Source organism: Gallus gallus, chromosome 2 (genome assembly GCF_016699485.2).
Source record: "Gallus gallus isolate bGalGal1 chromosome 2, bGalGal1.mat.broiler.GRCg7b, whole genome shotgun sequence".
NCBI classification, from domain to species: domain Eukaryota; kingdom Metazoa; phylum Chordata; class Aves; order Galliformes; family Phasianidae; genus Gallus; species Gallus gallus.
In genome coordinates this window covers 116,799,714-116,827,316 of record NC_052533.1, presented here as the reverse complement: position 1 = coordinate 116,827,316, position 27,603 = coordinate 116,799,714, and the positions used below count along the sequence as shown (strand labels likewise).

Genomic DNA, 27,603 nt, shown 5'->3' with positions numbered 1-27,603 from the left:
TTTCTTTTTAAACAACCTGTGAGAATATTTTGGCTGCAGTAGCAGAACTGCATACAGGGGGAAAAAAGTTACTAACTCCTTCAGTTTACACTCTGGCATAAGTGTTTTAAACCTCGACTGCCTTTATTACATTCTGAATTAAAGTGTTTCTGCTGAAGGCAGTGATTTGTTTATATTTTTGTTGTTTCTGTTGGCATTTTATGTTCAGATATTTTGAGTACTTAATGTAAAATAAACTCACATGCAGATAACTTTGGAGCAGTGCAGTATTTTAAAGACCGAATGTTTACAATGACACAGTGAGAGCTTTGAAATCAAAGTAAAGCTCAGGGTGAAACTAGGGGGAAAAAAAATTAGAAATCTGTGTGCTCATGGGTTTGATTCTGCCCAAGTTGGGCCAAATTTCTACTCTTGTCAAAAATGACTTAAATCTGGACTTTCCCCAGTAAGTCAATGGAGATACTTCATGTATGCTCGTCTCAAGAAAAGTAGAATCTGTTTCCACTTCTGGTTTATGCAATGGAAAGTTCCAAATGCTGAAGAAGCTGGGCCACTTGGATCAAAGATAGCCATCTGAGACTGAAGGTTTTCATCCATTCTTTCCAAATGTTTTCACTGCCTCCACTCTTGATTTCTGTATGCTTTGACTTTGTATCCTTTTTGTAAGCGAGCAGAGATTTGATAGAAGTGTCTCACTGGCTGCATCCAAAACTGGAAATAGATGGTATGGGATCAATGCTGAGGTGATAAGAAACAGCATTTTTCCTCCTTACATTTCTGACCAAAGAACGGTAAGGAGAAAAATATCCTTTATCAAGCCAGATCTTTTGTGGAAAATATAAACTAGACCAGTGTTTCAGAAAGATTTCGTCTCGCTTCAATGCTACCTTAACTGTATTTTAACAACTTAGTTTGAGAAAGGTGAGAAAAGTTAGTTGGTATCAGCTTAAAGACACCCCACATTTTTAAAGCTAACCAAATAACTAAGAGAAGGCGTATTTACCGTGCAGTTCTCCTCATTTTCAGTCACCACCATCTACTTCACGCAATTTGGAGCCCAGCAGCTGGAAGCTCGGCCTGTGTTCTTCTCTGTTCTGGCCACTTGAGGGAATCAGTCTGTAGCGGTGGTCCGTAATTTTTGCTTCTATGCTGAGGAAGCAAGAAAAATTATATTTTTTGCAGAACGTTTTCCAACTTTACTTCAACATTAAAGACATCACAAAGCACCGGCTCAGAAATAAATTACTCCCTACATACTAAATATCCAGGAAGGGAAAAAAAATGTTGATAAATGAGAGTCTTGGGAGTTGCTAAGTGAGGTCCCTGCACACAATTTATGATCATGCACTCTTGGACTTCAGAATGATTAATATAGCTAATTCTCAGTAGAATAAGAGCTGTTTTAGCCCAGGAGAGAACTGTACGTTATTGTTTATAGAAGCAGATAACATCAAAGTGGCTCACTGCTTGTGTTAAGCAAATACAGAATTCTGGGTCAGTGCAAATTAATCCTAAAGGAGTAAGAAAAAGTTCTTAATGACCGCTAGATCAGTGTGTTATCACTTTTCATACGACCAAAAATGGTGGAACTGTTGATGAGAATTACAAATGGCCTCACTCACCGCAGCGCGCTGGCAGCTGTCTATTAGCACGGTCACCATTGGGCACTCTGGCCATTTGTAAACATAAAATTTGCTAATGATGCGTAAAAGAGATTTCGGCAATTTTCTGAGATATTTGAGCCTTTCCAAAACTGTCTTTTGCAACAAACATACAGCATGTCTTATGCTACAGTTAGCTGAGTGGACTGAGAGCCTTAAAATTGTTCTCTTCTTATTCATATGGGAAAGTCTGGTTTGCAGAAATGAAAAAATTGTATTTACATGTGAAGTCACTGTGGAAAAAAACTATTGTTGATTTATTAAGAAGTGTCTATTAAGCTGTGTTGTCTGGGCCAAAGGCACACAGTTTGGCTTTCTTTGGATAGAATAGGTTGCATTTCACAGACTATAGTTAACTTTGAGGTACTGTCAAATTGCCTTAGAAACATAATTTTGTTCCTTTAAAGTATAGTTTAACTGCTTGGACCTGCTTGCGGCCTGAAAACTAACTACCTTTACCAGTAAAACCCTAACAACCTCCTAGAAAGATCTGTGTGCCTCTGAGCATACCCTAAATGCATGATAGTTCTTTCCCAGCACATCTGCTGTGCTCTGTGCCCTAGTCTGGGCAGAGCTGTTGGCAGGAGAGGAGGGGAGCAGGCTGCCTCTGCTGGCATCACTGAAGGGCAAAAGACTCATTGCTCTCTGTCAGTAGTCCATGCTTGCCTACACATTAGTATTAACAGTCTGAGTACACACTCTGCGAGCAATTTAACTCTCCCACTACAATCATGGCAGTTACTTGTCTGAGAAATCAGTTTACAATAATTTGTCTTGTTTCAGGCAGGATCATGACACTGAGAAACAAATCAGATAACTGTTAGGTTCTCTGACGTATTGTCCTCTGATACAGTTGTCGCTTTGCAAACTTCACATACTTTTCAGTGCTTCTCGGAATACTTGACTACAAAAACAAATGTTTTTCAAATGTTGTGGCAGCAAAACATGGGTTTCCCCCTTGACTTGTAGCATTCCTTTCTACCACATCATATTTGGTGTGTGTCTTTGCAAATGGAAACATATTCTGACGTATGAGGTCAAGGATGTGAAATTCTTCTGTGTGTATGCAAAGGGAAAATGTTTGTCCTTCGTAGGACACTGGATCTTTGTTTTTCACTCCATGCTATTCTTACACTGGAGAGCTCATTGCTCAGGGGATGGGACAGAGCTATAGTAGTCTCTCTTTGTTCTAGTATCAAACCCACCTGAAGACACCAAGACCTCTCTGTACACAGCAGGGTGAGGGGTGATCCAGGCTGCTGTCTGTGCTGTGCAGTGCACCTGCTTGAGTACATGAGCCTACTCTTTAGTAATCATAGAATCATTAAAGTTGCACAGAGGTGCTCCGGGTATTTGCCAGAAAGTATGATTGGTGGGAAAAGGGGGTGTCTTCTGAAAGAGTGTTTATTAACAAGGAAAAGAAAGAAAGGGAAAAAAAAAAAAAACATACAAAATGAAATCATATCTTCTCTTCCTCTCTTTAACCATTCTCTGTCTCTTTTGAGGAAAGTAACCAGAATTCTCTATGATCACCTGGCGAGGAGGAAGATTATTTGGATATGCACTGCTAAAAATTGCACAGCCTGTACTTTCTGTCCTACTTCCTTCTGTAGGAAATCATCTGTAGGTGTCATGTCCAGGTGTCGTGTCCATCACCCCATCACTGCTTAACCAAACCTTTTGGTCCTCTTTTCTTTTCTTTTTTTTTTAGTTGTCTCACAGAAGTCTGTCCCTCCTGCCCTTTAATCATCCTTGATCCTCTCTGAACTTCCTCCTGTATGGCTGCATTCTTTATTGGTATGCACCCGGAGCTAAATACAGCGTAAAGAGTGCAGAACAGAGCTGTGTTGTAATGGGTACTCATTAAAAATAAAACCCTCTGTCTTTGGACTTCGGTAACCACTGTGTAGCAGAGTTGATTTACAAAGTTTATCTGAAAAAGCAAAATGCACTATTATTCATTTGCAGATAAAAGTCTGAAATCTTCTACCTCTAATTCCTAGAAAAGAGAGGAACAAAAGTAAACTGCCTTGAGTTGCTGCTTGTACCTCAGTTCCACAGGATGGCATCTGCCTCTCAGGACACACACAGACCCCTCGGAGTGCTCTGCAGTATCTCCTGATGCCTGGCTTGTCCCGCTCGCTCCTTCTAACATCGCACTGGTCCTGTGCTGTGCAACTGGCCACTCTGACAGCTTTCATCATGCCAGAGTTTATGGCAACTGTAAATCTATTAAGCCACAATTTGCACTTAATAAAACGAAACAGCAAGCAGTTAAACGAAAGCTCGATCCTAAACGGGAGAACATTTTTCAGGAAAAGTCATTGAGGCTGCCACTGCTACTGCTGCCTGCCTGCCCGCCTTTGAGAAATTCAATCGTGCTGACTGAGGGAACCTGGGGAGAGCTGGCTACTCCTTCCTTTGGTTCATAATGGCCCCGTAGACCATTTAATCATCCGCGGATGACACAAAGGCCACGCTGTGAGCACCGGATGTGGAGGAATGCACTTATCAGATGCTTCCTGCCCGTGAGTGGGCACGGGTTCAGGCTCATCCCCATGTCCCTGTGCTTCAGAGTGTCCCTGCTGTCAGAGCAGAGAGCAGAGCAGAGGGCTGCTGCTGCTCCTCCTGAGTGCTTTTGTTTTCTTACATCAGGGTGTGCACAAGCGGTGCTTTGGGAGCCGAGCTCAGAGTGTGGAGGGAAGGCCTTGTGCTGCAGGTTTCAGACAGGCCTGGAGGCACCCGCCCTGAGAAGCACTGGGTGCAGTCTTAGCAGGAGGAGAGGGGCACTGGGAGACAAAGCAGAGACTTACTTGCTCTTGTGAAACAGATTTCTCTGTTGATGTTAAAATGACTTCCTCCATGTCCACGGTTTCACCTCCACTCCATATTGTGTCATTTCTGGGTGACCAAATGGCTGACCCTGGTTTGTAGGTGAATAGTCTGGTCAGAAACCGTATGCCCAGTTTCATTAACTAGAGAAAAAAAGCCCCAGCCAGGGGAGGCAATGAGAGCTTGAAAATTCGATCCATCGTACTAATTGGTTTGGAATATTAGCCTTTAGTTTAGATTGGAAATCCATTTCCTCCTGAATACAGGCAATTTGTTGACAGCTCGGGCCATACATGTAACCATGTGAAGCTTGACATGCCATCCTCAACCCCGAGCCCACGAACGCTGGCAAACACATTCAAAATAGCTACAAGAGCTGGTAACTTCTGAGAGGATGCCTCTGGACACAGATCTGTGCCCATTCTTACGAGCATTCCTCCCGACAAAGTTTTAGGATTTGCAATTCAAAAAAGCCACTCGCTGCTGGCTAATGCCTGCCAATTAAGTTCAGCCCATTGAATCAACAGTTTCCTGTTACCTGTTCCTTCAGGTAGAACAGCGGCTGATACCCCTGCCCTTTCCCAGGCTTCTGTGCAGGGACCTTTCCTGCCCGAAAACAGTGGGGACACCTGTTTTCTGGGCAGGGAAGGCCAGCACCTGAAATCCTAGGAATGGTCCCGCTATTGAAAGCAGGGGGCTTGATAAGGCAGCCACTGTGATAGGCAGCGGAAATTTGATGATGAAAGGAGATGCCTAATAGATTAATCTGGTGTGATTTGCCAAAACACAGGGTTTTCTGGAAGATTATCCACACTCGCAATAGGAAGCCCTTTGTTTTGTGAAAGTCCCCACTTATCATGGTATTCTTTATCTCAACAAGAAACATAATGGTTTACTTGTTTACATGCATAACAGATATATTCAGAGCTGGGCTTAGGAACTGTGAACTCCTTTTCATTTGAAACATTTCCAGCAGGCAGGTTATTAGCTGAGGGGGAACAAGCAGTTGGACACACATAAAATTTAAATCTGCCTTGCTTAGATTGGCAAAAATGAATGTTATTTCATCCACCGGGAAAATGTTTTACTTCCTGCTCAAATACTTTTGGAAGAAAATCACAAGCTCATTTGTAGCCATCATATATGTATGTATATATTTTTTTAGAGTTAAGTGTTATGTCTACAGAAACGTATTTGTTACTGTACACCGGTTATTTTCCACTAATATTAATTATTTTATTAGCTTGTCTTTACTTCTTCAATTTTACTTTGCTTACTATAAAATGTGACTGATGGCTTTACATTATTTATACTGAATGTGTGGCTGGAATCTAGCCCTTGATGTACGTTGGATAGAACTGCTTTGGTTTCTGGAATTGATTTTTAAATACCTTACACATCCAGGACTGCAGAACTACCAAAGCACTGTGTTCTTGAACTCTGAAAATAAACAAAAACTACCATGTTAGAAAACAGTTTTATTAGAGTCCTTTTAGGCGACCCTGAACCAACAAAGTCTTTCACAGAGCTGAGCATTAAGCTCGCTAGATACGTGGTAAGCACGCCGCACACAAGTGTGCACAGAAGGAGAGTGCATTGCACAAGCAAAGCTGGAGCTCTTAAAGCACAGGAGTTTGTTTGTGGGGTTATTTTGCTAGGCTGCTAGGCAGTAGCATATTGTGCAAAACAGGCTTCAAATTTACAGTGGAGGCAGCCAGTTTCCATCCTAGGATAAATAAGAGGTGGGGAGCTGCTTCAAACCAGGTCGAAAGAAGATAAGAAAGCAATCTGCAATATCCAGTGCCACAGAATTAGTTATGGGGACCTACCTCAGGACTTTGCTGCAGCCAGCACAACAGCGAGGTAGGAAACAACATTAGAAAGAAGAGGGAAATGGGACTGGAAATCTGATAAATCCATCAAAAAGAATAGATCTCCAAAGATTTGTCTGTCTAGACCAGTGGACTGCTACAAATGAGAGTTAGTGGCTCACGCAAATGGATACAGTGTAATGAAAAATTACCATGGAGTAATACTTGGCATAGACAAAGGATTTTATTTTACTTGTAGGACATATTTTATGGTTTATGAAGACATTGGAAATCTACTTTCTGTTTTCTTCTTCCATACTCACAGTTTACATTACTTATTTTACAATGTGTTCAGGCACACATCGTACTTTTTTCTGTCTGCTCCAAACCTTCCTATAGTTCAAACTGTTGTTAAAGCCAAGTGCTGCAATTCAGACTAGTCAGTGCACAGCTAAAACTGAGGAGTGTGGGGAAGGCCTTCAGAACTTGGTTGGAATTAGTGCAAATTCATCACAATTTTTGTAACATCTCTTATTTGGGTTTGAGAGAGCTCCAGATCAGTGTGTGGCTCACAGAGAAGTGTTGCACGCTGAATGGGTGGTTTGCTGAGAGGTGAGGCTTCTGCTGAAGCAAAGCATCTTGGAGATGGTATGGAGAAAGCCCTGGCACTTCAATACAACATGCTTTGTCACATGCTACTTCTTTCCACCAAATCCCACAAAGAACCGTTACAACAGAGTTTTGAGAGCAAAACTGAACAAGAAGAAAAAAAGAGTTTCTATGAAAAATAGGCATCAATTTCTTGTGAATGTCCTTTACAGGGAAATATTTCTTAAAAATGCATGACAAAGTAGCAAGCGATGGTTCATCTCTGTATACACACTTGGATCTTCAGCACTTTTGGTTTGCTGTTAGAGATGGCCCAGGTAGACTTCTGTGCCTGGAAGCTCATGGGTTGCTTTTGTGTTTTACTGCTTTAGTTTTGCCCAGTAAAAGATATCACCTCTTCTTACAAGCCTTGACTTGGTTGTAAACTTAGATCATCCAAGCTACAACAACAACAGGACAAACTCCACATAGTGCAAATGTAATTTGCAGGGTCAGCATGAAACTGATCCTGGATCTTGGATGAAAAGAGAGCTATATATGTTGTGTCACATCCATAGAGCTGCCAGCACCTGCTAAGAACCTTCAACACAAACTGAAGCCAAAGTGAGCTGAGGTCACGCTTCAGGAACGCCAGCATTAAGTCATTGTGTTCAGAGACCCTGGCTAAATGTAGGGGCGATGCGTACATATTGCAAAACCACAGTCCTCTGTCCATCCTCTCTTCCAGCTGCCCTTGGGTCTCCTTCACATACACTATGCAGAAATGTAGTCTTCTGGCTATATGAAATGATAAAAAAAACAATTTCTACATTGTTAGGTTAGGTACAGAATTTGTATGCATGGCCAGAGTTTAGCCCAACATATTCTTCCAGATTTTTCAGAAGATGTTAAAGATGTCAGTTCTGTGAAGTATGTATTATAATGCGTTTTCAGTTTTACTGACCTCCCTAATGGAAAGACAAACATTGCAAAAATCGTTACTGAAAAGAAGGATGACTTTGGCATGTCAGCTCTCCATCAGTAGATCTGAAGCAACAGAACATTTATTGTTTTCAGTTCACCGCAATTTTTAAAAGAAAATCTTGGATTTTTGGCAGCTGAAAATAAGAGCTTTCAATTCAGACAAAAGAATTGTTGTTTCTGGTATTAGTCCAAAGAATTAATACAACATAAAAAGCAATATACTTCTGTCTGTATTTTAATGACGATGAAGTGTGTGTGTGTACTCTAATTCTGTCCTCCTCCTCCTACGCTATATTTCCCTTCTTTGGTCCTTTTCCCTGCACCACAAGAGGGCATGATGTGTGGCATCCCATCACTCACGTTTGGCCAAATGCATTCAGGAATTGATACTGTAGCAAAAAGGTCATCAGACCTATAAATTAGTATGGTCTTTGTGCAGAAATTCAAACGCTTTCATATTAGAGGGACAGCTTCCATTACCTAGTTTGGTGTCCAGCATACCGTAGAAATAAATGCAGCTGCTTCATTTTGGAGACAGTTCCCATCATCAGTTGCAAAGACAACTGTTTGATCCATTCTATCTGCTTGTCCTCCCTACGCGTCCCTCCTTTTTCCTAACCCTGACCTCTCTGTCCTGTCCACGGCTCTTCACTATCTATGAAACTTGATGGAATTATTTTCAGTTATTCTCTGGAGAGGAATCACCTTCCCAGTTTCAGCCTTGCAAATCTCTTCAATTGAAGCCAAATCACCACTGGAAAATGTTTTCGCTCTCTCTTTTCTATCCTTCCGCGCAACACACAAGGCAGAAGGATCTTGATTGTCTTCTGCCAGTTCAAACAAAGACTGTCTGGGTGGAATGAGCGTTCCTGTTGCCATCCTTCTCTCCCACACAAATGATGATCATTTATAGCAATTTACAATAATACAGCTTTGGAAAATATACATTGGAGGAGGAAGAGTTGTTTTAAGAGCTATGTGGAATTTTCAACCTAAAACTAAGAAAAGCACAGGCAATTTTTAGTGGTAAAATATTTAAATCCCTGCATATTTGACAGATTATTCCATGTGAATGATAATGATTTGTTGTAAATATCACCATAGCAGCTACATATAAATATATGCAGTCTAGTCACTTTGGAATAAAGGGAGGTTTATCTTTATTACCTGGTATGTTACCAGGAATAGAAACATCCCTGTATTCTTGAGAAAGGAGAAGCAAAGTTTGCTTTTCTCTTTTTTTTTCTCTTTTTTTTTTTCCTTTCATTTGAACAGTGAGAAAATTGTAATGAGTCCTAGCCAGAAAATGTTGGCAATTGCACACTGGATAGACTGGAGAGGTGAAATCTGAGAATCCCAGTGGCAAAAAAAGAAGGATGCTGTCAGGAACAGAAACTCAGATTTGGTAGCCACCCTCATAGAGATGGCGAAAACAAAGCTGTAAGGAGGAACAAAGTTGCCAAGGGGTGAGCTGAAAAGGAAGAGAGGGAGCAGAGAAAAAATAAAGCCTTAAAAAGGCTCTGAACGGCAGAGGAAGGAGAGGCAATAAAAGGAGCAGAGAATGTAAGAAAAGAGGATGTACAGGGCAGCTCCAGAAGCATTAAGAGATCAGAGGTGGAAGTCATTCAGGTGTCCAAAGGAGCCGGTGAACACAGAAGAGAGGTGATGCAGAAGCAGTAAGATAAATTCTGTTGAAAAGGTGGCAGTTACCTCAGTGAAAGAACTGCAGGACAACTGGTGCAGGGGAAAGCCTATCAAAGGGTAATCAAGGAATCATAGAATCATAGAATGGCTTGGGTTGAAAAGGACCATAATGATCATTGAGTTTCAACCCCCCTGCTATGTGCAGGGTTGCCAACCACCAGACCAGGCTGCCCAGAGCCACATCCAGCCTGGCTTTGAATGCCTCCAGGGATGGAGCATCCACAACCTTCTTGGGCAACCTGTCCCAGTGTGTCACCACCCTCTGCGTGAAAAATATCTTCCTAATATCCAACCTAAACGTCCCCTGTCCCAGTTTAAAACCATTCCCCCTCGTCCAGTCACTATTCACCCTCATAAACAGCTGTACTGCCTGAGGCAGGCAGCAAAGAGGAGGAGGAAAATGGTAGACCCTTGAGGCAGCCTAGTTCCTTCATGACTTAAGCTATTTGCACCATCTATTCAAAGGCATTTGAATGTAGTGCCTGAGAGAGGGCTAGAGCCTCTCCAGCCTCCTATAGAGCCAGCAGAGAGGCTGCACTGGTCAGCACAGGCTCTTTTTCTTGCCTTCCCTCTGGAAGATGCACTTTTTCTCTCCCTGGTCTGTACAAGGGCTCTAAGGAGTTCAATGCACAACAGGGCAGAGCTCTATCACCAGCTCTCCCAAGCTAGCCCCAGATTTCTTCTGCTAAAAACATGATATACTGGTAAAGATAGTTTGAAAGCTTAGCCCTGCATGTCTACCAGGAATACTTCTTTTCCCTCTCTCTTTTTTTTTTTTTTTTTCCGAATAAGTCATTTCTTAAAAGCTTTTCATTCTAATTAAAAGTGGTTTATATGTCAAGAGCTGATAAAGTTGAGTAATGCTTAAAATGTACATGCAAAATAATAGGAAGTATTGTAAATCATGCTATGCAATGAAAAATTTGTACAAAAGTGCAATGTTTTGTCCTTAGAAAGAAGCTAATGTTGTATGCATTGGTGTGTAAATACCTCAGATCCTGTTCCAATTAAATGCCTTCATTGAAGGAACCACAGCATGAAGATTGACTACCACTATGTACAGAAAGTGATAAATCATCCAAGGATTATAGTTCATAAACATGAGACTCCATGTCTAGAAAAAAATGAAAAAACCGCCTTAGATATATTTAAAAAACAAGGTGTTCTGTGAGTAGCTAACAGAGCCTGATCTGAGAGCATATTTTTTTTGTCTCAGAAATAACCTCTATATGTTATTACTGCATTGACTCTATTCATCTCTGACATCCCTACCTGGTAATCCCTTTTGGCAAGAGAGAACACAGCCTGAAGCCAGCCCTGAGCTATGGGGTTACTGATTTGCTGGCCAGTACGTGGCCGGGAGCATTCATCATGCATCCAGGTGCTGCCAAGCAAAAGGAAGGCTGAATTTGACCAAATGGGAGCCAGGTTACCTGGAAGAACAAACACGTTTTCTCTCCTCCTTCCAACCACAGAATTTCATGGTAGTTACTAGAACTTAGCAGTGTTTGGGAGTTGGAGTTCTCATCCTCCCTCAATGATGTGTCAAGTTGCCCAAGTTTTTTTTTGTTGGGTTTTTTTTTTTTTTTTTTTTTGTGAGGGGAAGGAGAGGATGGGAGACAAAGAAAAAGGGAGAGAAAACAGGGCTAAAAATACCATTCGGATTTTTCCAGGCTCCTTATCCTGGAATATTAGCAAATGTGATGTGTAAAACAATATCTCTTTTTTTGTTGTTGCTCGCTGAAGACACGGAGTAGCAGCCATAAATTGATTATTTTTATTTTGATATGGTAACATGCTTTCATACACGCCAACAGCTGCATTTTCTTCAGTTCAGAATACATACACTTTCAGCTCTGCATTTTTGTTCTCCCAGAAGGACAGGCAACACACCAAGGAGTCATTTGGCCAGTGGGGGGTAAGAAAACTTTCCAGCATAGAGATTACTATGGAGATAAACCCACAGCTGTGTGAGCAGTACATTGATAAAATTACATCTGTTTACATCAGCTGAAGATCTCCCACTTATCTGCAGTAATATGTTTCCCAAGACAGCTTAACTGATCTAGACTTAATACTTGATTACATGGTTATTACAAGAACTCTACAATGGCTCATAAGAGAAATCTTACTGTCTTCAGTAGTCTTATCTAATATACACTCCAGTCCCACAACTATGGCTGATGCGATGCATTAACAAACTAAATTGAATGTTTTCAGTGGTCTGTACTGCTGTTTTCGTGCCGCTCATCGGCAAACTTGTTTATAATTTTGGGGAGTTCAAAACCTTTCTTTGATGTAACCGGACTCAGGAGAATGGTCCATAGGCATAACTGGCGGTACAGGGGGTGAAGTGAAATTTGAGTTCTAAGATGTGCTAATGCCAACACCAAGATGCAGAAGGTCCAGGACAGCTCCTGCTGCTTTTGGTATTCTGATGTCACGGATAAGTATCGATTATTCTTTTTGCGAATATTATTCTTTTCATACTTTCACACTGGTTTCAGTTTGGATTACTGCATCTTAATTACCAGACTCTCCTTGTGTAATTGTCACACCATGGCAGCCAATCTACCGAGGGTGCAAGACACCAGATCTGTAGTGGCTAAGATGCAGATGCGCCTACCAAAGGCCTTGCTTATACAGCTTGTGTCGTAGAGTTTCCATGAAGTGCCACTCTAAGGAAATATGTTTACATACATGTACATTTACCTCTGATTTTCCTCTCATCTCACTCATTTTTCTTTCTTTTCTTTCTTTGCCTGTCTCAGTGTATCTCATCTTTTGTTCTTTTGTTCTTGCTTCCTTAAAGAATGAAACCATTTTATATTTAGTATCCACAGTGAAAAGAAAAGAAAAAAACAAAAAAACAAGAGAAAATGGATCGGTGTAAACATTGGCTTTGCAGAGAACTGTAATGGGTAATGGCTGAGGAAATCATCTTGCAAAGTCACTGAAGAAGCCAAAATATGAATTCCTTTGCCCCCGGTGCATGTCAGCCCAATGCCCACCTCATGAGGTAAGATATGGATAACTTAGAAATCTAATTACACTGACGTTCAAGGGTGATATTCATTTGCTGCCACTTCAAAGCCAGCAATGCAAACGTTTGTATATACAAAACAAAATACAACAATACACAACATTGGTGTCCATAGCCCCTCGTTCTCATTTTCAAAAATTAATGATAGTGCACCTGTGCAGGTCTTGAGGTGCCAACCTTTATTTTTCTTCTTTCTTGTTCTTACAAGAATTTGGGTGGATGTGTGGATAGGGCTGATAGTTTTGTTCAGGGGAGCTTTTTGCATATATGTCATTTCACATTGCAAAGAAATTAAGAATGACATGTATAGAGAATGAACAACTTCATAGCAAAATAACTGTTTTGTCTGTTCTTAATTTATTATACATTTGATTGCTTTCTGAATATGCCATATAGACTACTGTACTCCAAACATACTTTGAAGGCATCTACCAGCACAATAATCAGTTCTGTTTACATTGCAATCAGACCTAAGTCATGCCTGTAAAGTCCTCACATTTTATATATTTACACACAGACTTTCTCCCCTCTCTTGCCCCCAACAGACCTCATAAAACACAAGGAACGGTTCCCAAGTCCTGAAGGCAAATCTGCACAAGATTTAAAATGTCGGGATAAGGCTGCTGCCCGAGCTGGGAGAAGAAATCATAACTGGAACGAGGAGGTGTTCACCTATTGGTTGGCTCTGGAGGAAGAGCTGGTATACTCTGCCAGGGCCTTTGAGTGCTGCTAACGGGCAGGATAAGAAATAGGACAGTGAGCCTCAAGAATTTTATTCCAAGCTTTCTACCAGGCAAGGAAAATTGGGTCTTTCATTTTCTAGAGATAGCAAAAGAGAGCAAGTATCCGCTGCCATTATGTTTCACACTGACAGTGAGTTAACACCTCTGCAGACAAACTCGAAGCTTGGATATGCAGCTCTGGGAGGAGAGGTTCAGCTACCTGTATGACAAATATCTGCCAGCTGGGTTTCAACACACGGAAAGTACAACTGCAGCCGTTGCTCTGCATCAACACATTTGGTCTTGCAAGTCTTTCAAAAACAAGAATTTTTTAACAGGAATTTGTCACGAAATTTGAACGAAGTACCATTTGGGTTAACAAAAAGAAAAGGGTCAAAGATGCAAATTAAATGAGGGAAAAGAAAAGAAACCTCTTAGGTACAGCAGACAAAACACATTCTGAACCCCTAGTTCTGCTGCAGCACTGTGTGGCTGACATGGAGGAACAGATATTTTTGTTAGACAGCTCCACAGCAGCCCTGTTTGATGACTTGAAAGCTGGGGAAAACTCACATCACCCCATCAAACACTTCTTCATCCATCAAGAAGACCAAGAGATCTGACTTGGTAGTGATTTCAGTAGTGTACTAAAGAGCCTGTGTTGTTTTAAGTACAAGTGATCCCGCTGATTAGATAGAAAGCACTAGAAAGAAAAGAAAAAAAAAAAGATCACAGGTGTTCACAAGTGTGAATTTAGTGAAAATTACCCAGAGGTTGAATTTAATTGGAAATCTTAACGTTGTATGTTCAGGTCTAATAGTGCCTTGCCATGCTAAGAATCCAAATGCAACGGTACAGAGTGAAAAAGAAAGAAAGCCTTAAAATCAACATAGTTAGGAGACGCATCACCAAAACCTCACATAGAGATATCTGGCATGGAAGTGCTAAAAGAAGTACTTTGCCAAACACTTGTTGGAAAGGACAAATGTTGTTTTCACTCAAGTCTATGAAATGAAGGGGGAAAAGGAAAACAAAACAAAACAAAACAACAAAAACAGCCCAGGAGCTATTATTTGTAGCTGTGCTTTCTCTGCAGACTTTGCCTGTCCAAAGGTACCACGCTGGTTATCACTTTGAATTGGAGAAATCCAGATTTTCTTCCACTCCGCAGCAATGCCGGAGCGCACACAGTGATTTCTGTCTGCGTCAGAAAGACTTCAGATGGAAAGCTAACGTAAAGAGCTTCAGAACACAGACATCACAAATAGATAATTAATCTATGCAGAAAAAAAGAACCCACAACAGGAGCCCATTGTAAGATTTCAGAGCTGCTGAGAGCATACTTGCAAGAAATTATCGCTCCTACAGTGGTTACCGTTTTTCTGTATTCTTTAAACATTCTGACTTAAAATCTCAAAATGCGTTCCTATGTCAGTGACAATCTTAATAGAGCCCAATTAGTTCCACAAGGCACTCTGTGATGCACAAGCCCCTGCCTTGATTGCGGTGAATGGTGGGTATTTCCTGTGTTTAAGTCCACATATGGATCGAGTAAGGCGGTGGCAGAGAGACTACTGTTTTCCTTCACTACATCTTCATTTCTTTTTCACAGGCTAAGCCTTTTTTGTTTTTCCTGGCTCTGTTGTCAAAACACTGACCAGAGTTTTGGCTCATGGTATTGGAACGGGAGGCCAAAACAATCCTCTGGAAACCAGTGTGGCAAAATGTATTTTAGATCTCTACATTCACCGTTCAGCCATGCGAATGTCCCCGCCCACCGCCCCACTCTGTGGTTCAAAAACAACATGGGTTTGCCCCCAGAACGGCTTGATTTATTTGACAAGCTTTTTCGGGCTGGGCGTATCAACATTTGAACTGCTCTGAGGCTCAGCTTCTTACGTCACGTGTACAGCAAGTAGTAAAACACACGCTCATCGTTTTCTGCCTCTATTAAAGCAGACAAGGTGAACACATTGTGCGTTCCGCAGCATTGCTCAGAAAGCTGCAGGTCCCTCCAAAGGCAGACCCAGCACAGCGATTTTGCTTCCCCTCAAAACCACGCAGTTGGGATCTTTTGAATAATCTTTGTTAGAGGCTTTTAGGAAAATGCATCTTCGTTACACCCACCTGCAAGCGCACCTCCTGCTCCATAAAAAAGCCCAATGTGGGACAATAAAAACGACACTTTGTAAGAGCTTTCTGCCCAAGATGTGGCACAAGCACCCGGTTACATTGCAATTCATTGTCCTGTGCTGTCATGGCCAGGGAGGGACCATGGTTTCCCAGAGTTAACTGTAGGGACACAAGCTACAACTTGGCTGTAAAACTGCAATCAGGACAAGACCCATTTTACACATCCAGTTGGGGAAATTATGGAGGTAGATTAAATAATCTATCCAAGCAGAATCTGATAGAAGTACTGAGATATCATTCCGCTGAACGCAGAACTCCTATATGATTTATTTCCAACCTTTTTCTTTCCATTTATATTTACTGGGTACCAGAGCAGAGAGGTGGGCCTCTTTTGGTGTAGGCTGTGTGGCTGTGATCTACGTAGCAGCGACATACAGAGATATGCCTAGGGCTGGGGGTAGGATCCAGGTCCTCCTTAACCAACCTATATGTTATTTGCGCGACACTTGACCAAATATCAATATCCCACCTGGGTTTACTTCCCAAAGTGGGGAGGGATTGGAGAGGGGGGAGGGGGGAAAAGGGAAAGGAAGGGAGGAAGGGGGGAAGGAAGGGGGAAAGGAAGGAGGGAAGGAGGGAAGGAGGGAAGGAGGGAAGGAGGGAAGGAGGGAAGGAAGGAAGGAAGGAAGGAAGAAAGGAAGGAAGGAAGGAAGGAAGGAAGGAAGGAAGGAAGGAAGGAAAGAAGGAAGGAAGGAAGGAAGGAAGGAAGGAAGGAAGGAAGGAGGGAAGGAGGGAAGGAAGGAAGGAAGGAAGGAAGGAAGGAAGGAAGGAAGGAAGGAAGGAAGGAAGGAAGGAAGGAAGGAAGGAAGGAAGGAAGGAAGGAAGGAAGGAAGGAGGGAAGGAGGGAAGGAAGGAGGGAAGGAGGGAAGGAGGGAAGGAGGGAAGGAAGGAGGGAAGGAGGGAAGGAAGGAAGGAAGGAAGGAAGGAAGGAAGGAAGGAAGGAAGGAGGGAAGGAGGGAAGGAGGGAAGGAGGGAAGGAGGGAAGGAAGGAGGGAAGGAGGGAAGGAAGGAAGGAGGGAAGGAAGGAAGGAAGGAAGGAAGGAAGGAAGGAAGGAAGGAAGGAAGGAAGGAAGGAAGGAAGGAAGGAAGGAGGGAAGGAGGGAAGGAGGGAAGGAAGGAGGGAAGGAGGGAAGGAAGGAAGGAAGAAAGGAAGGAAGGAAGGAAGGAAGGAAGGAAGGAAGGAAGGAAGGAAGGAAGGAAGGAGGGAAGGAGGGAAGGAGGGAAGGAAGGAGGGAAGGAGGGAAGGAGGGAAGGAAGGAAGGAAGGAGGGAAGGAGGGAAGGAGGGAAGGAAGGAAGGAAGGAGGGAAGGAAGGAAGGAAGGAAAAGGCATTTTATTCCAAAGGGAAAAGCAAAACAAACTACATACACACACACAAACAAATGTTATAGACGTAGGGACTGTTCGGCCTGTTTTCCAGTCGCTCTATGGCCCCCCGCAGCACAGCGCTTCCCCGCCCCACCGCGCCCGGGGGCAGCGCAGCAATGAGAGCCGGGAGCCGCCCACGGGCCGCTGCCGGCGGACGTCCCGCGGCACCCGGAGGCCTCCGTGGCCCCGACGCAGGGCCGGTGGGGGTGGGCAAGAGTAACGCCAGGCAGCGCTTCAACAGACCCCATAAACCCGAGATGCGAGAGGCAGAGAACAGGGGGAAGAGAGGGGGAAGAGAGGAGGAGAGGCTGAAAGCATCGGCGCAAAGAGCACCGTTCGAGTCCCAGACACCCTAACTTGTTTTACGACCAGCGATCTGTTTAAAGATTTGTCCTGGAAGTACACGCGATTGGGTTACAAAAGGTTACGTTAATTGCATTAAGCCATAATGACCCATGAAGGATTACAAAGGCTTCGAGAAAAAAATGAAAAAAGAAAAAAAGAAAAAAAGAAAAACCACGTTTCTTCCTTAAAAATAAAACGCAAATGATAAAAACCCCAAAGTCTGCAGCGTGGCGGAGGCGCACCCGGAGGGCGCACGGAGGGAGCGGAGCCCCGACCCCGCGCCTGCGGCCCCGGCCCCGCCGTGCGCCCCCGGGAGCGCGGCAGGGAGCGGTGCGGGGCGGCGGGGCGGAGCGGAGCGGAGCGGAGCGGGGAGGGACGGAACGCGCAGCTCCATGTCCGTGGGCTCCCTCGGCGGGGCAGGGCTGGCAGAGCGAATCGTCATTCCAAATGAAAAGAAAACACGATTTCTAAGAAGTGTTTAGGAGGGTGCGCAGCGGGGCATATTTTCTTTCTTACTGGCAAGGGTTTGTAACTGGATCCCTGAACATTGCTGAGAACATGAAAACATGAAACAAAAGTATTGATCCAAGAATTCGCAGAAGAAAAGGATCCAAATACACACGGGTTTGGTCGGTGGGTTTTTTTAAGGTTCCATCTGATGTTTACTGGGCGCAGCTCGAGCCGCTCTGCGTGCGCCATCCAAGCGCGCGTGGGGCGAAGTGTCATTTGTGCGGTTAAATCTGCATTATGCCCGCTTTAATTGCATCAGCTGCCAGAGACATCTAGGAATAATGGCATTAAAGAGGGAAATAGCAATCATCTTCAGAAGGCTGCAACATAATGGAGGGACCTAATTAATTTAACCTTGCAGTCTTCCATAATGGCTGCACTTTATCATTTCCACAGATGGAGCTTGAAGGAATTAACAATGCCGTTTATCCCAGCTGACATGTCTGACTGCGGTTAGCCAATGGCACATTTCCCACTTCAAGATGCATTTCTTCACTTGAGGGAAACCAAGGCGAGCGCTGGCAATAGCTGCCGAAACTTGCCGCTGTGACGTGTGTGTGGCATGCTGGAGAAAAGGCACGAGATCGGTCTCTTTATGGGCTCATCGAGTGATGCTGGGAGAAGACAGAGTGTTTCCCTGCTTACCCGAGCCGAGACGTTTCCAATACTGTTTCAGGGTGTTGTTTTTGTTTTTGTTTTTGGTTTTGTTTTTCCATTATATTCCCCTTTACTACATTTCCCTTTAACTGCGTGTCCCGCTAATCTTTTCCTCCAGATTCACATAATTCAACCCAACGCATTTCCAAGACGATTCCCAGCGTTACCAGACTCTGTGCTCGGGAAACCTGAGCAGCCCCGAGGTGAGCACTCCCCTCCCGCCCGCACAGCGCAGCACCACCAGCACTGTTGGCACAGGACGGTTGTTTATTATCTCAGCAAACGATGCGCTCTGCGCGTCGTCGCGTCCTACGGTCACCCGCACGCACAGCCCCGACTCACGCGTGGCTGTCACCCCGCAGCCGGGAAGGGAGAAACTCGCCGCTCCTCAAAGCCCGGCTGCGGGAACCCCCTCTGTTCCCCGGTGTTTACACGGGAATAAATCGAGGAGGTAAAATGTTCTGCACCTCTGCCCGCACCGCTGGGATACGGAAGGGCGGCGTTCGGCAGCTTTCGGAGGGGCGTTTGTTGTTACCCCGAACAACGGGACCGGGCGCGGTGGCGGATGAGCGTCAGACAGGTGCGCTCTCCGCTCAGTTCCCTCTGCCCCCCCTCCCGTTCTTTAAACGTTTGAAACCCCACCCCAAAGGTGGGGACAGATCCCCTTTCTGTGTACCGTCACAATGCCTCAGTGCTCCGAAGTAGATCTTAAACTGCATTTCCTTCTTCTTCTTTCCCCCACCCCCCCAAAAAATTGGTATTTGCCGTTGGTTGTTACTGATGCTTGATTTTATTTATTTTGGGCTTTTGCTGTTGTTTGTTTGTTGTTGGTTTTAGTTTTCTTTGCACGCAACTCTCCCATCCCTGAACCGTTACACGGTCGTTGCCCCAAATGATGACTTGATACCATTCTTACACCCCAACACAGCAACCGTCCCTTCTGTTCCTCACAGTGTAACAGGAAACGGCGTTAGCATGAGAGAATGGGGTCTGCTATTGAGATCCTGACCGTAATTCACAGCGATAAAAATAAAATAAAATTAAAAAGAACTAAATAAAGACCGCAGCCTACGAGCCACCTGGACTGCTTGTGGAGTGCCAGTTTAGGAGGGTGGGTTGGGATCTCAGGGTTGGGATCCCAGCCCCCCGCTTTGCTGGTCCGGCACGTACCCCCACCACCAGCCAGCGGCGTGACAGTGGATGCCGACAGTGCGCTGAGCGCCGCGCTGCCGCTTCTCCCGTCCGAGGGGTACCCGGAGGAGAACCCCGCGGCCGACGCCGTGCCCGCATTGTGCGTGGAGAGTCCGAACGCCGTGAGCTGCGCTGCTGACGTGCCCGTGACGCTCAGCCCTCTAACCGGGAGCTGGTGATGCCGCTCCACTGAACAAAGGAGGCTGCCCGGTTTGAAGCCCTATTCATTGGCCGCCTGGAAATAACCGTATGCATAGAAACGTAGAATGGTTTGGGTTGAAAGGGCCCTTTAAGATCATCTAGTTCCAACCCCCTGCTATAGGCAAGGACACCTCCCTCTAGACCAGGTATGCATCTTCGGGTGTGTATTCCCCACGGTAAATGGAATATGAGCAAGAATCTGCGTTCTGCGCAGAGGAATTCAGGCTGCGGGCGGTACGCAGCTGAAGGCGGCGCACGGGGTGAAGCGAAAAGCGCAGGACCAGTGCCTGTGATGGATGGAAATCTGTGAAATCAGTCAAAATAAGTAAATAAATAAACAGTGAACAAACACGGGAAGCGAAGCCCGCACAGCCCCGCCGGCACGGCAGCGCCTGCGAGCCGGGAGCACCTGCTCGCTCCGCCGGGTCGCTGCCCCCCCCCCCCCCCCCCCCCCCCCCCGCCCGGCTCCCGCACAGCCGGCACCGCGCAGCCCCGCACGGCTCCGGCCGAGGAGGAGCGCTGCCCTGGGAGACCTCAGCGCCGAGGTCGCTCGGGGATCGCGGGTTTTGCTCCGCGACTCGGCTGACGCCGTTGCGGGAATGTGCCCAAATACAAATCCAGCATCCTCCCCTCTCCCCTATATTCGCTTATTTCCGACGATAGACGTATCTCTGAGAATATATTTAAAGACCGCGCAGCGCCGCCGCCAAAAAGTCAGAATTCCCAGGGGGACCCCAACCCAAATGCTGCCAGAGCCGGGGGCCGGGGAGCTCTGCCCGGAACGCAGAGGCACCTTTTCCCTCGCACCCGGCCCCGGTGGCTGAGCGTGGCGGTGGAAGGGGCCGGGGGGACTCGGGCCGAGCGCTGCCGGCGGCGGGGCGGTGGCACAACGCTGCCTCCGAGGCTGTCCCCGGAGGGTGAGCTCAGCCGCAGCGCCCGCTCGTAGCGCAGAGATCCCTTAAATCTTCAAATCTCCTATGAAAATTAATAAAAACAGACGAAATCCTAGACAGTCCATAGCGACTGATTTTTATCTACCGTTTTACGCGCTTCATTATCCACCTAAATAGAAAACCCCCGCGATTTAATGTAGTTTACGGAGACCACAGGCATTTTTGGCTTTCCTTCGCCTTTTCATTCTAGCGCTGGCAATGGGCTGACTTCAGACTTCTCTCAACAGTTGAATAAATCTGGAGGCTGGGATGGGACCAACGAGGGAGAAAATGACTGCGCTCCATGTACTTAATGCCTCCTCCAATCCGCTCGGGTTGCCCAACAAATGCCGCATTTCTGCCCGTCTCCCCGGCCCTCGCACTGCACTCCGGCACCGCCGCAGCCCGACAAAGTCGGAGACCTCGGCCGGGCGCGGGGGAAGCGCGGGTTGGCTTTAATCAGCATCGTCAGAGAAACAATCAAGCGTGGATTTGTTTCAGGCCATGTTTACATCAATCAGTATTTTCGTTACAGTCTTGTCAACGGTTTTAATTCAAAGCGTATGCTAAAGCAGGAGAAATTAAACGGCACAAGGGAGCGCGTTATTTTTAGAAAAATATCATTAAGCCCTGTGGGGTGGCTGAAATCTTTGGGTTGAACCAGCGGCTGATATTTTCTGACCAGCTTTATCAGCAGCGAGATGGTGCAGCATCCACAGTGCGGAGGAGCAAACGGTCTGCTCCTCGAAAGTTTTCTCAGTTGTCTCAAATTCCGCGCAATTTGCGCGTCATTTAAGCCCTTCGTTTCCACCAGGCGCTGGCAGGAGCTGACACACGCGGTGTGCGGACAGGGCTGACGCCTCCTGCGCTCGCTGCCCGCCCACGGCCGCGCAGCCCTTGCGCGCGTTGCGCTCGCTGCTCCGCCCCGCGCACCGCCCCGCTCTGCGCACTGCGCGCAACTCGTCGCCGCGGGGGCTGCGGGACCCGCGGGAAACAGCCGGAGCAAGGCGCGGGGAGCCGCTCCTACCTGCGCGCTATTTTTGGCTTCGCTGTTTGCGCGGGGCGGGGGCCGTCCGGCGGCGCGGTGCGTCCCGCCGGCTCTTTTCGCTCTCAGGCATCCCCGGCTCACTTTTCACATCAAATAGGCCATTAACTTTTGATCCTTGCTGCTACATTCCAGGTTTCCCAGTGATGTTTCCTGTACGCTGAGCCCCCCGCCCCCCTTCGCCCCTCGCTTCTGTCCCACTTCACGTTTAAACACGAAGCGGTAGATCTGAATTTCTGTCGAAAACGTAATTTTGAACATATGCAGTCCTTCATCTCTCCGAGCTTGGCCTCCCACCGAAATGCCTCTCGGAGGAGGGACCGAACATTTCAGATACCCCGGAAGAGAGCTGCGTTTTTTTGGCATTTTCCCATCTCGTAGCTAGCGAGCCAGAATGAAACCTATTATCATACCGGCTGATGCCTGCGAAGCCATTTCCATAACTTCAAAGCCGAACGCGTCCATCGGCAGTTGCTGCGCTCAGACACTGCGAACAGCGAAAGGGACAAAGTCACGTCAGCTTCTCGTGTTTAGGAGACTGTTACGCAGCAGCGATGAGTCGGTTTTCAGGCGAAAGGTTTCGGGGTGTTGTTTTGTTGTTGTCTGCCTGGTTCTGTTGCATTTGTTTGTTTTGTTGGGAGGGGGAGGGCGCGTCCTTTTTTTTCCCCCATCCTTTTTGACGTCCCAGTTTTCTCCTGGGCATAAGAACCCCCCGGCGGCAATGCGCAAGGAGCAGCCCCGAAAGCCTTCCCCCGACACCCTCGAAGTGCTGCAGGAGGTCACCGCTGCGACACCCCGGACTGGCCCAGCCCCACCTCATGTCCTCTGTTCCAACCCGCCCCCCCAACCCCAAATCCCAATTAAAACAACTGAAGGGCCTCAGGCCGGGAAGTCCCCTCAAAGCACTCAGCGCCCAACTCAGCGCCGGGGCGCAGCACAGCCGGTTTCGCGCACCCCGGGGGAACGGACGGAGCAGTCCCGGTCCCGCAGCACCGCCGGAGCTCTGTGCCACAGATACCGCTTTTTGCCTCTGCTCCACACGTTTCGCTTTGATCGCGGGAGGATATTTCCTTAAAACTTGCAGCGTTTCCTTCAATTTATTCCCAATGAGTTCGCTGTCTGGAGTGATCCCAGAAGTGTGCGCAGAAGAGGCCCAAACAAACCTACAGAAGGTGATAAACAACTTTTCCTCACACAGCTGAGGACATATATATATATCTTTTTCCTCTTGATGTGTCAGAAATGTGCTGCAGTGCCTTCGTATCCTTTCGTTCATTAGAACAACGTTACTCTTCTATTTTCTGCTCGTTACAACACATCCGTGCCTCGTGGGTTAATATTTACAAGGAGATCCGAGGGTGGGAATGGTAAAACCATTTGAACATCTCCTTATGAACACAGTTTTCTCGAATATACCGAGTAATTTTCTTTTATGATCTTCCTGAGGATAGAATAATGATAGATAAGCAAGGCTTAGATCGTAAACAAGACGATTAAGTTACACAGACCGGCCTCTCGGACTGCTAGGAGTTAAACGGAGCCATAACCTTCTCAGGAAAACGAGGCACATTTACAAAGAAGTTTCCCGAGATTCCAGATAAGGCACCTTTGACTGAACTGAATATGGGAAATTGCTGTTTCAAATTTGCAGTAGTCGCTCTGTGCCGGGCAGCTTCCACGAGCGTCTCACACAGCACTGATGCACAAAACCGTGTTTGGGACCTTAAACATGCGGGTTATCACTCAGAACCGTTCAGCCCCATCGGTGTCGTTGTTAGGCACGCAGGTTTCTAACTTCAGGCCTTTGCTGTTGAAGAACCTCGTCTGGAATTGTGTTCTTAGAGAGACCAAAGCAAACGATATTGTTCTATTTCACGTGCAGCGCTCGGTTTGAAGGTCTTCACGAGTATCAGGGAGAGGGGGGACAACTAAAAGCAACAGGGAGCTGAAATCATAAAAGGCAATAAAATAGGATTTCTTTGATAATTTACGATCTGGTTTGAAGCATTTGTTTCATAAAGGAAACTTCTGTATGTGTACACCCTCGTACCTAGCTCCATAAGCGGGCTCATTATAATCACAAGCGCAGCTGTTTGCAACGTTGGGTCTTAGAAAGCAGTTGATGATTTCACAGACACTGAAAAAAAATGCTCGAAATCCATTGGAAGTCAGAGGGAACAGCATCTGCCTCTGAAATGTCTCATCAGAAACCACTCCAGTAAGTTTTCCCTCTGCATTTTTTTCTACTGATAAAAATTCAGTGTGGGACTTTGCTTTTAGTGGCACCGAGCAGAGGATGACACGTATCTCCGGAGCTGGAAAGCTCCATTTCACCAGGCTGTGTTGACATGGGCACCCAGGTTTGCACTCGTGGCAGTGCCTTTGTTCTGAACGGCAGCACCAGGGCAGCTGGAATCCAGCTCATCCCCAGCCACAGCTGCATATGTGCTGCTGCAGGGAAGTGGGGGCAAAAGCATTGCTGTTTTCTTTCTGTTACTGAAAGACACCAACAGACTCTGAGGCAGACAAGAGAGCACTTACTGAGCGAGGAGGTCTTATTTTTACGCTGCTTTTCCAGGGCGAAACTTCACTGAAGTAAAACAATGAATATTTTAGAAACTGAGCACATGCTCAAGTTGCTTCTAGAAAGTTAGACCACACGATGGACCGAGGGCTGCTGCTTTTACTGCTCAGGGCAAGGCAAGCAGCGTGCTGCTGTGGGTCTGACACAGAGCGAAAAACATCCAGATAGGGCTCAGTAATGTCCGTGGTAATGAACTCAAATCCTCGAGTCTGTAAAACCACATTGTGTTCTTGAGTGATGAATTTTGTGTTTGGATCACTGACTCGGTTGAAAGAAGTGTAAAGACAGCTCCCTACTGGCAAAATATCTGAGGAGGTTACAGAATGCTGTTTATTCCAGCTAGTGTCTGGAATAAATTATGTTCCAGAAATTGGCTCCTGATTCTCCCATTTCAGATGAGAATTTGTACGGCGTGCTAAGTCCTGATGCTTCCAGCCAAACCACACCCTTCATTAGGGTTTGCCGTCCATCATACCTGCCAGGAGCTCTCGGGTCTGGAGAGGTGGTTGCTTTGAGGAGTGAAAGAACAACAGAGAGAGAACCGTTCACCTTGGAGCTCCTGTCAGCCATCAAAGATAATGCAGCTTCAGGACTTGGAGTTAGTCAGTCCAACTATGTGTTCTTACTATTCCTCCTGAAATTCTTTAGCTGTATGAGGAAGCCCTGAACTGTTTTTAGATAGAGCTGTAGGCTGTATAAGCCACGTGACGTTTTGGAGGTTTCCACCACAGATAAGGGGATGACTGCAGCAGGTGAGCTGACAGCTTTGGGCACGGAGGAGCACAACTCATTGTTACCCCAGTGGAAGCAGCAGATGCTGGAAGCTCCCCAGATTGGTCTCTAGGAATTAGGATGGTGGTATGAACTCTACTTTAAACATCTTGTCTTAAACATTTTGGCCCATAGCCCACATTTATCAATCACCTATTGTGAACGGTATTTATACCGATTCTTTTACTCTGTGCCTAAATATTACATGGGTTTCACTTGACCCTTCTTACATGAACGACTCAGAAACCTACAGAAGGCCAACAGAAACTGCTAAGTCAGTTCTCAGCAAACGTGAAATGCTCATCACCGTACTGCCCAGGGCAGCTGGAAAGAGGCCCACTCCTTCATTCTGATAAGTGGGCTCGCACCTCTCATGATCACAGTGTGAGTACTCAACCATGTGCTCAGTCAAAGCTTGTGAATCTCAAAAAACTTCTCTGTACAGTGTGGAGTTTAGGCTGCACCACACGAGCCCAGGAGAAATTACGTTACAGATGTCCCATTCTCCTTCTTGCTTCCTGAGATTTCTATCGACTCGTTTGTGCTCTTATCCATTTCACACTCCACCAGAAGGGAGCAGGTGGACCTGTGACTTCATCCTCACTTAAGTGTCTTCTAGCCTATGGACCACTGTTTTACTACCCACAGATTATATCCTCCCCTCAGGTGTGTTAGGGCAAACTAATCTGCTTGACCACAGTAAGAAAAAGCTCACCTAAGGCAGCACAATCTGCTGCTTCCTACTATAGCCCATCGTCATGGGCCAGGGTGAGTCTGATTACTGAATTTAATGGGAATTAGTGTAACCTGTCTTTAATATCTCAAAATTGTGATGAGCTGGAAATAGTTTCATGAGAATTAAAAGACTATGCTCTTATAAATAATAACATGGCCTAACGGGTCCACTTACTTTAAAGAAAAAATCTGCACTTCGGCTGAGTTTGTTGGTATGTTTGTGCACAGCCCAGGACTGTTATGGAGAAGAAACAACCGGGGAAAAACTCCATATCTTTGTTAAGGAGAAATAATTGATTCCAATTGATGGAGGTCCTTCGGGACAAACAGTGAGACACTCTTTTGATTTCAGTGGCACTGCTGGTGCACCCGTGGTGAAGGAAGATCACTGTGGGGACAGCATCTTACTTTCTCTACAAGTAGAGAGATGCTTTGTACTTTCTGAATTTGGTCAATGGGTGCAAAGAGCTGAAAAAGGAAAACAGATAAAGGGTAGGTATGGAAGGCAAGGAAGTGTTTGAATTAACTGAAACAGCTTTAGGCTCAGGGGCCAGTGCTTCATGCTTTTGCAGAGTTTAGAACGGTAGAACCATGGAATCGTTTGAGCCTGTAGGGACCTTTAAGGGCCTTCTAGTCCAACTCCCCTGCAACGAACAGGGACACCTACAGCTACATCAGACTGCTCAGAGCACTGCTCAGCCTGGCCTTGAGCGTCTCCAGGGGATGGGTCATCCACCACCTCTCCGTGCAACCTATTCCAGTGCCTCACCACCCATATGGCAAAAAAAATTTCTTCCTTACGTCCAGTCTAAATCTCCCTCTTTCAGTTTGGATCCGTTTCCCCTAATCCTATCACAACAGACCCTGTTAGGTGGAGCACACAGCACCGCGCAGCTCACCCAGAACTCCTCTCCCTGCTGTCTGTGGTGCCCTCCCGCACCAAGGGCACGGCTGGATTGCCCAGCTCGGCCAAGCAGCCCTTTTTTTTCGCCGCCAAACCCTTAGCACGGCAGGAAGCCGAGATCTTTCCGTGCCTATCCCCCCCCCCCCCCCCCCTCCTCAAACAAACAAACAAACAAAAAGCAGAAAAACCCTCGCGTCCCTTTTAAAAATAAAAAATCAAATAATAACGAAAAGCTCGGCCTGGCCCGCGGCGCTCTGGGTGCGCCGGACGAGCCGCAGGCGGCCGGGCAGGCGCGGTGCTGCCGCCGGGCGAGGCGGCGGCGGCGGCGGGAGGAGGAGAGGAGGCGGGCGGCCGAGCTGCTCTACGCTGCTCTGCGCTGCGCTCCGCTCGGGGAAGTTTCCCCACCGCCGCCTCCCCCAAATCCCTCCCCGCCCGCCCAGCGCGGCTCCTCGCTACTCACCGCCGCTCCCGGGGCACCGCCGGGCCCGCGCCGCCGCCACGGAGGCCCCGCGGAGTAAGTGCGAACCGCGCCGCGTCGAGCCGGGGCCCGGCGCTGCCCGCCCTCAGGTGCGGGCGGGAGGCGGCGGCTCCGCGGGTGCGCAGCGCGGCGGGGAGGGGCGGCCGCGGGAGGGTGCGGGGGGGCGTCGGGGTTCGGAGGCTCGGCTCGGAGCTGCCGAGGTATCCCGGCGCCGCCGCCTGCCTCCAGGTGGGCCGGAGAAGGAAGGGGCGAGGAGCATCCTCTGGGCTCCTTCCCCTCCGAGCGAGGCGGCGGGGCTGGGCGCACCTCAGGCATCCGCCCGTCCGGCCCGCTGCCCCGCTCACC

The 27,603-nt window shown here is 46.6% G+C and overlaps 1 protein-coding gene across 6 annotated transcripts; it reads right to left on the bottom strand.

The window, feature by feature from the left end:
• Window positions 1–27,603, bottom strand: LOC124417715 (translation initiation factor IF-2-like). 6 transcript variants are annotated; one of them, XR_006936373.1, is made up of 3 exons: window positions 27,241–27,345; window positions 1,004–1,149; window positions 1–711 (listed from the first exon to the last, which is right to left on the bottom strand). XR_006936373.1 is itself a non-coding variant. In XM_046928568.1 (2 exons), exons 1-2 carry the CDS (start codon window positions 27,571–27,573, stop codon window positions 10,572–10,574), a joined length of 456 nt encoding a protein of 151 aa, XP_046784524.1. In that variant the 5' UTR covers window positions 27,574–27,603; the 3' UTR covers window positions 10,327–10,571. The 6 variants fall into 6 exon arrangements, 1 of the variants encoding a protein (XP_046784524.1); XR_006936376.1 differs by lacking the exons at window positions 1–711; window positions 1,004–1,149 and adding exons at window positions 23,717–23,731; window positions 24,846–24,879; XM_046928568.1 differs by lacking the exons at window positions 1–711; window positions 1,004–1,149 and adding an exon at window positions 10,327–10,694 and having other exon boundaries at window positions 27,241–27,603.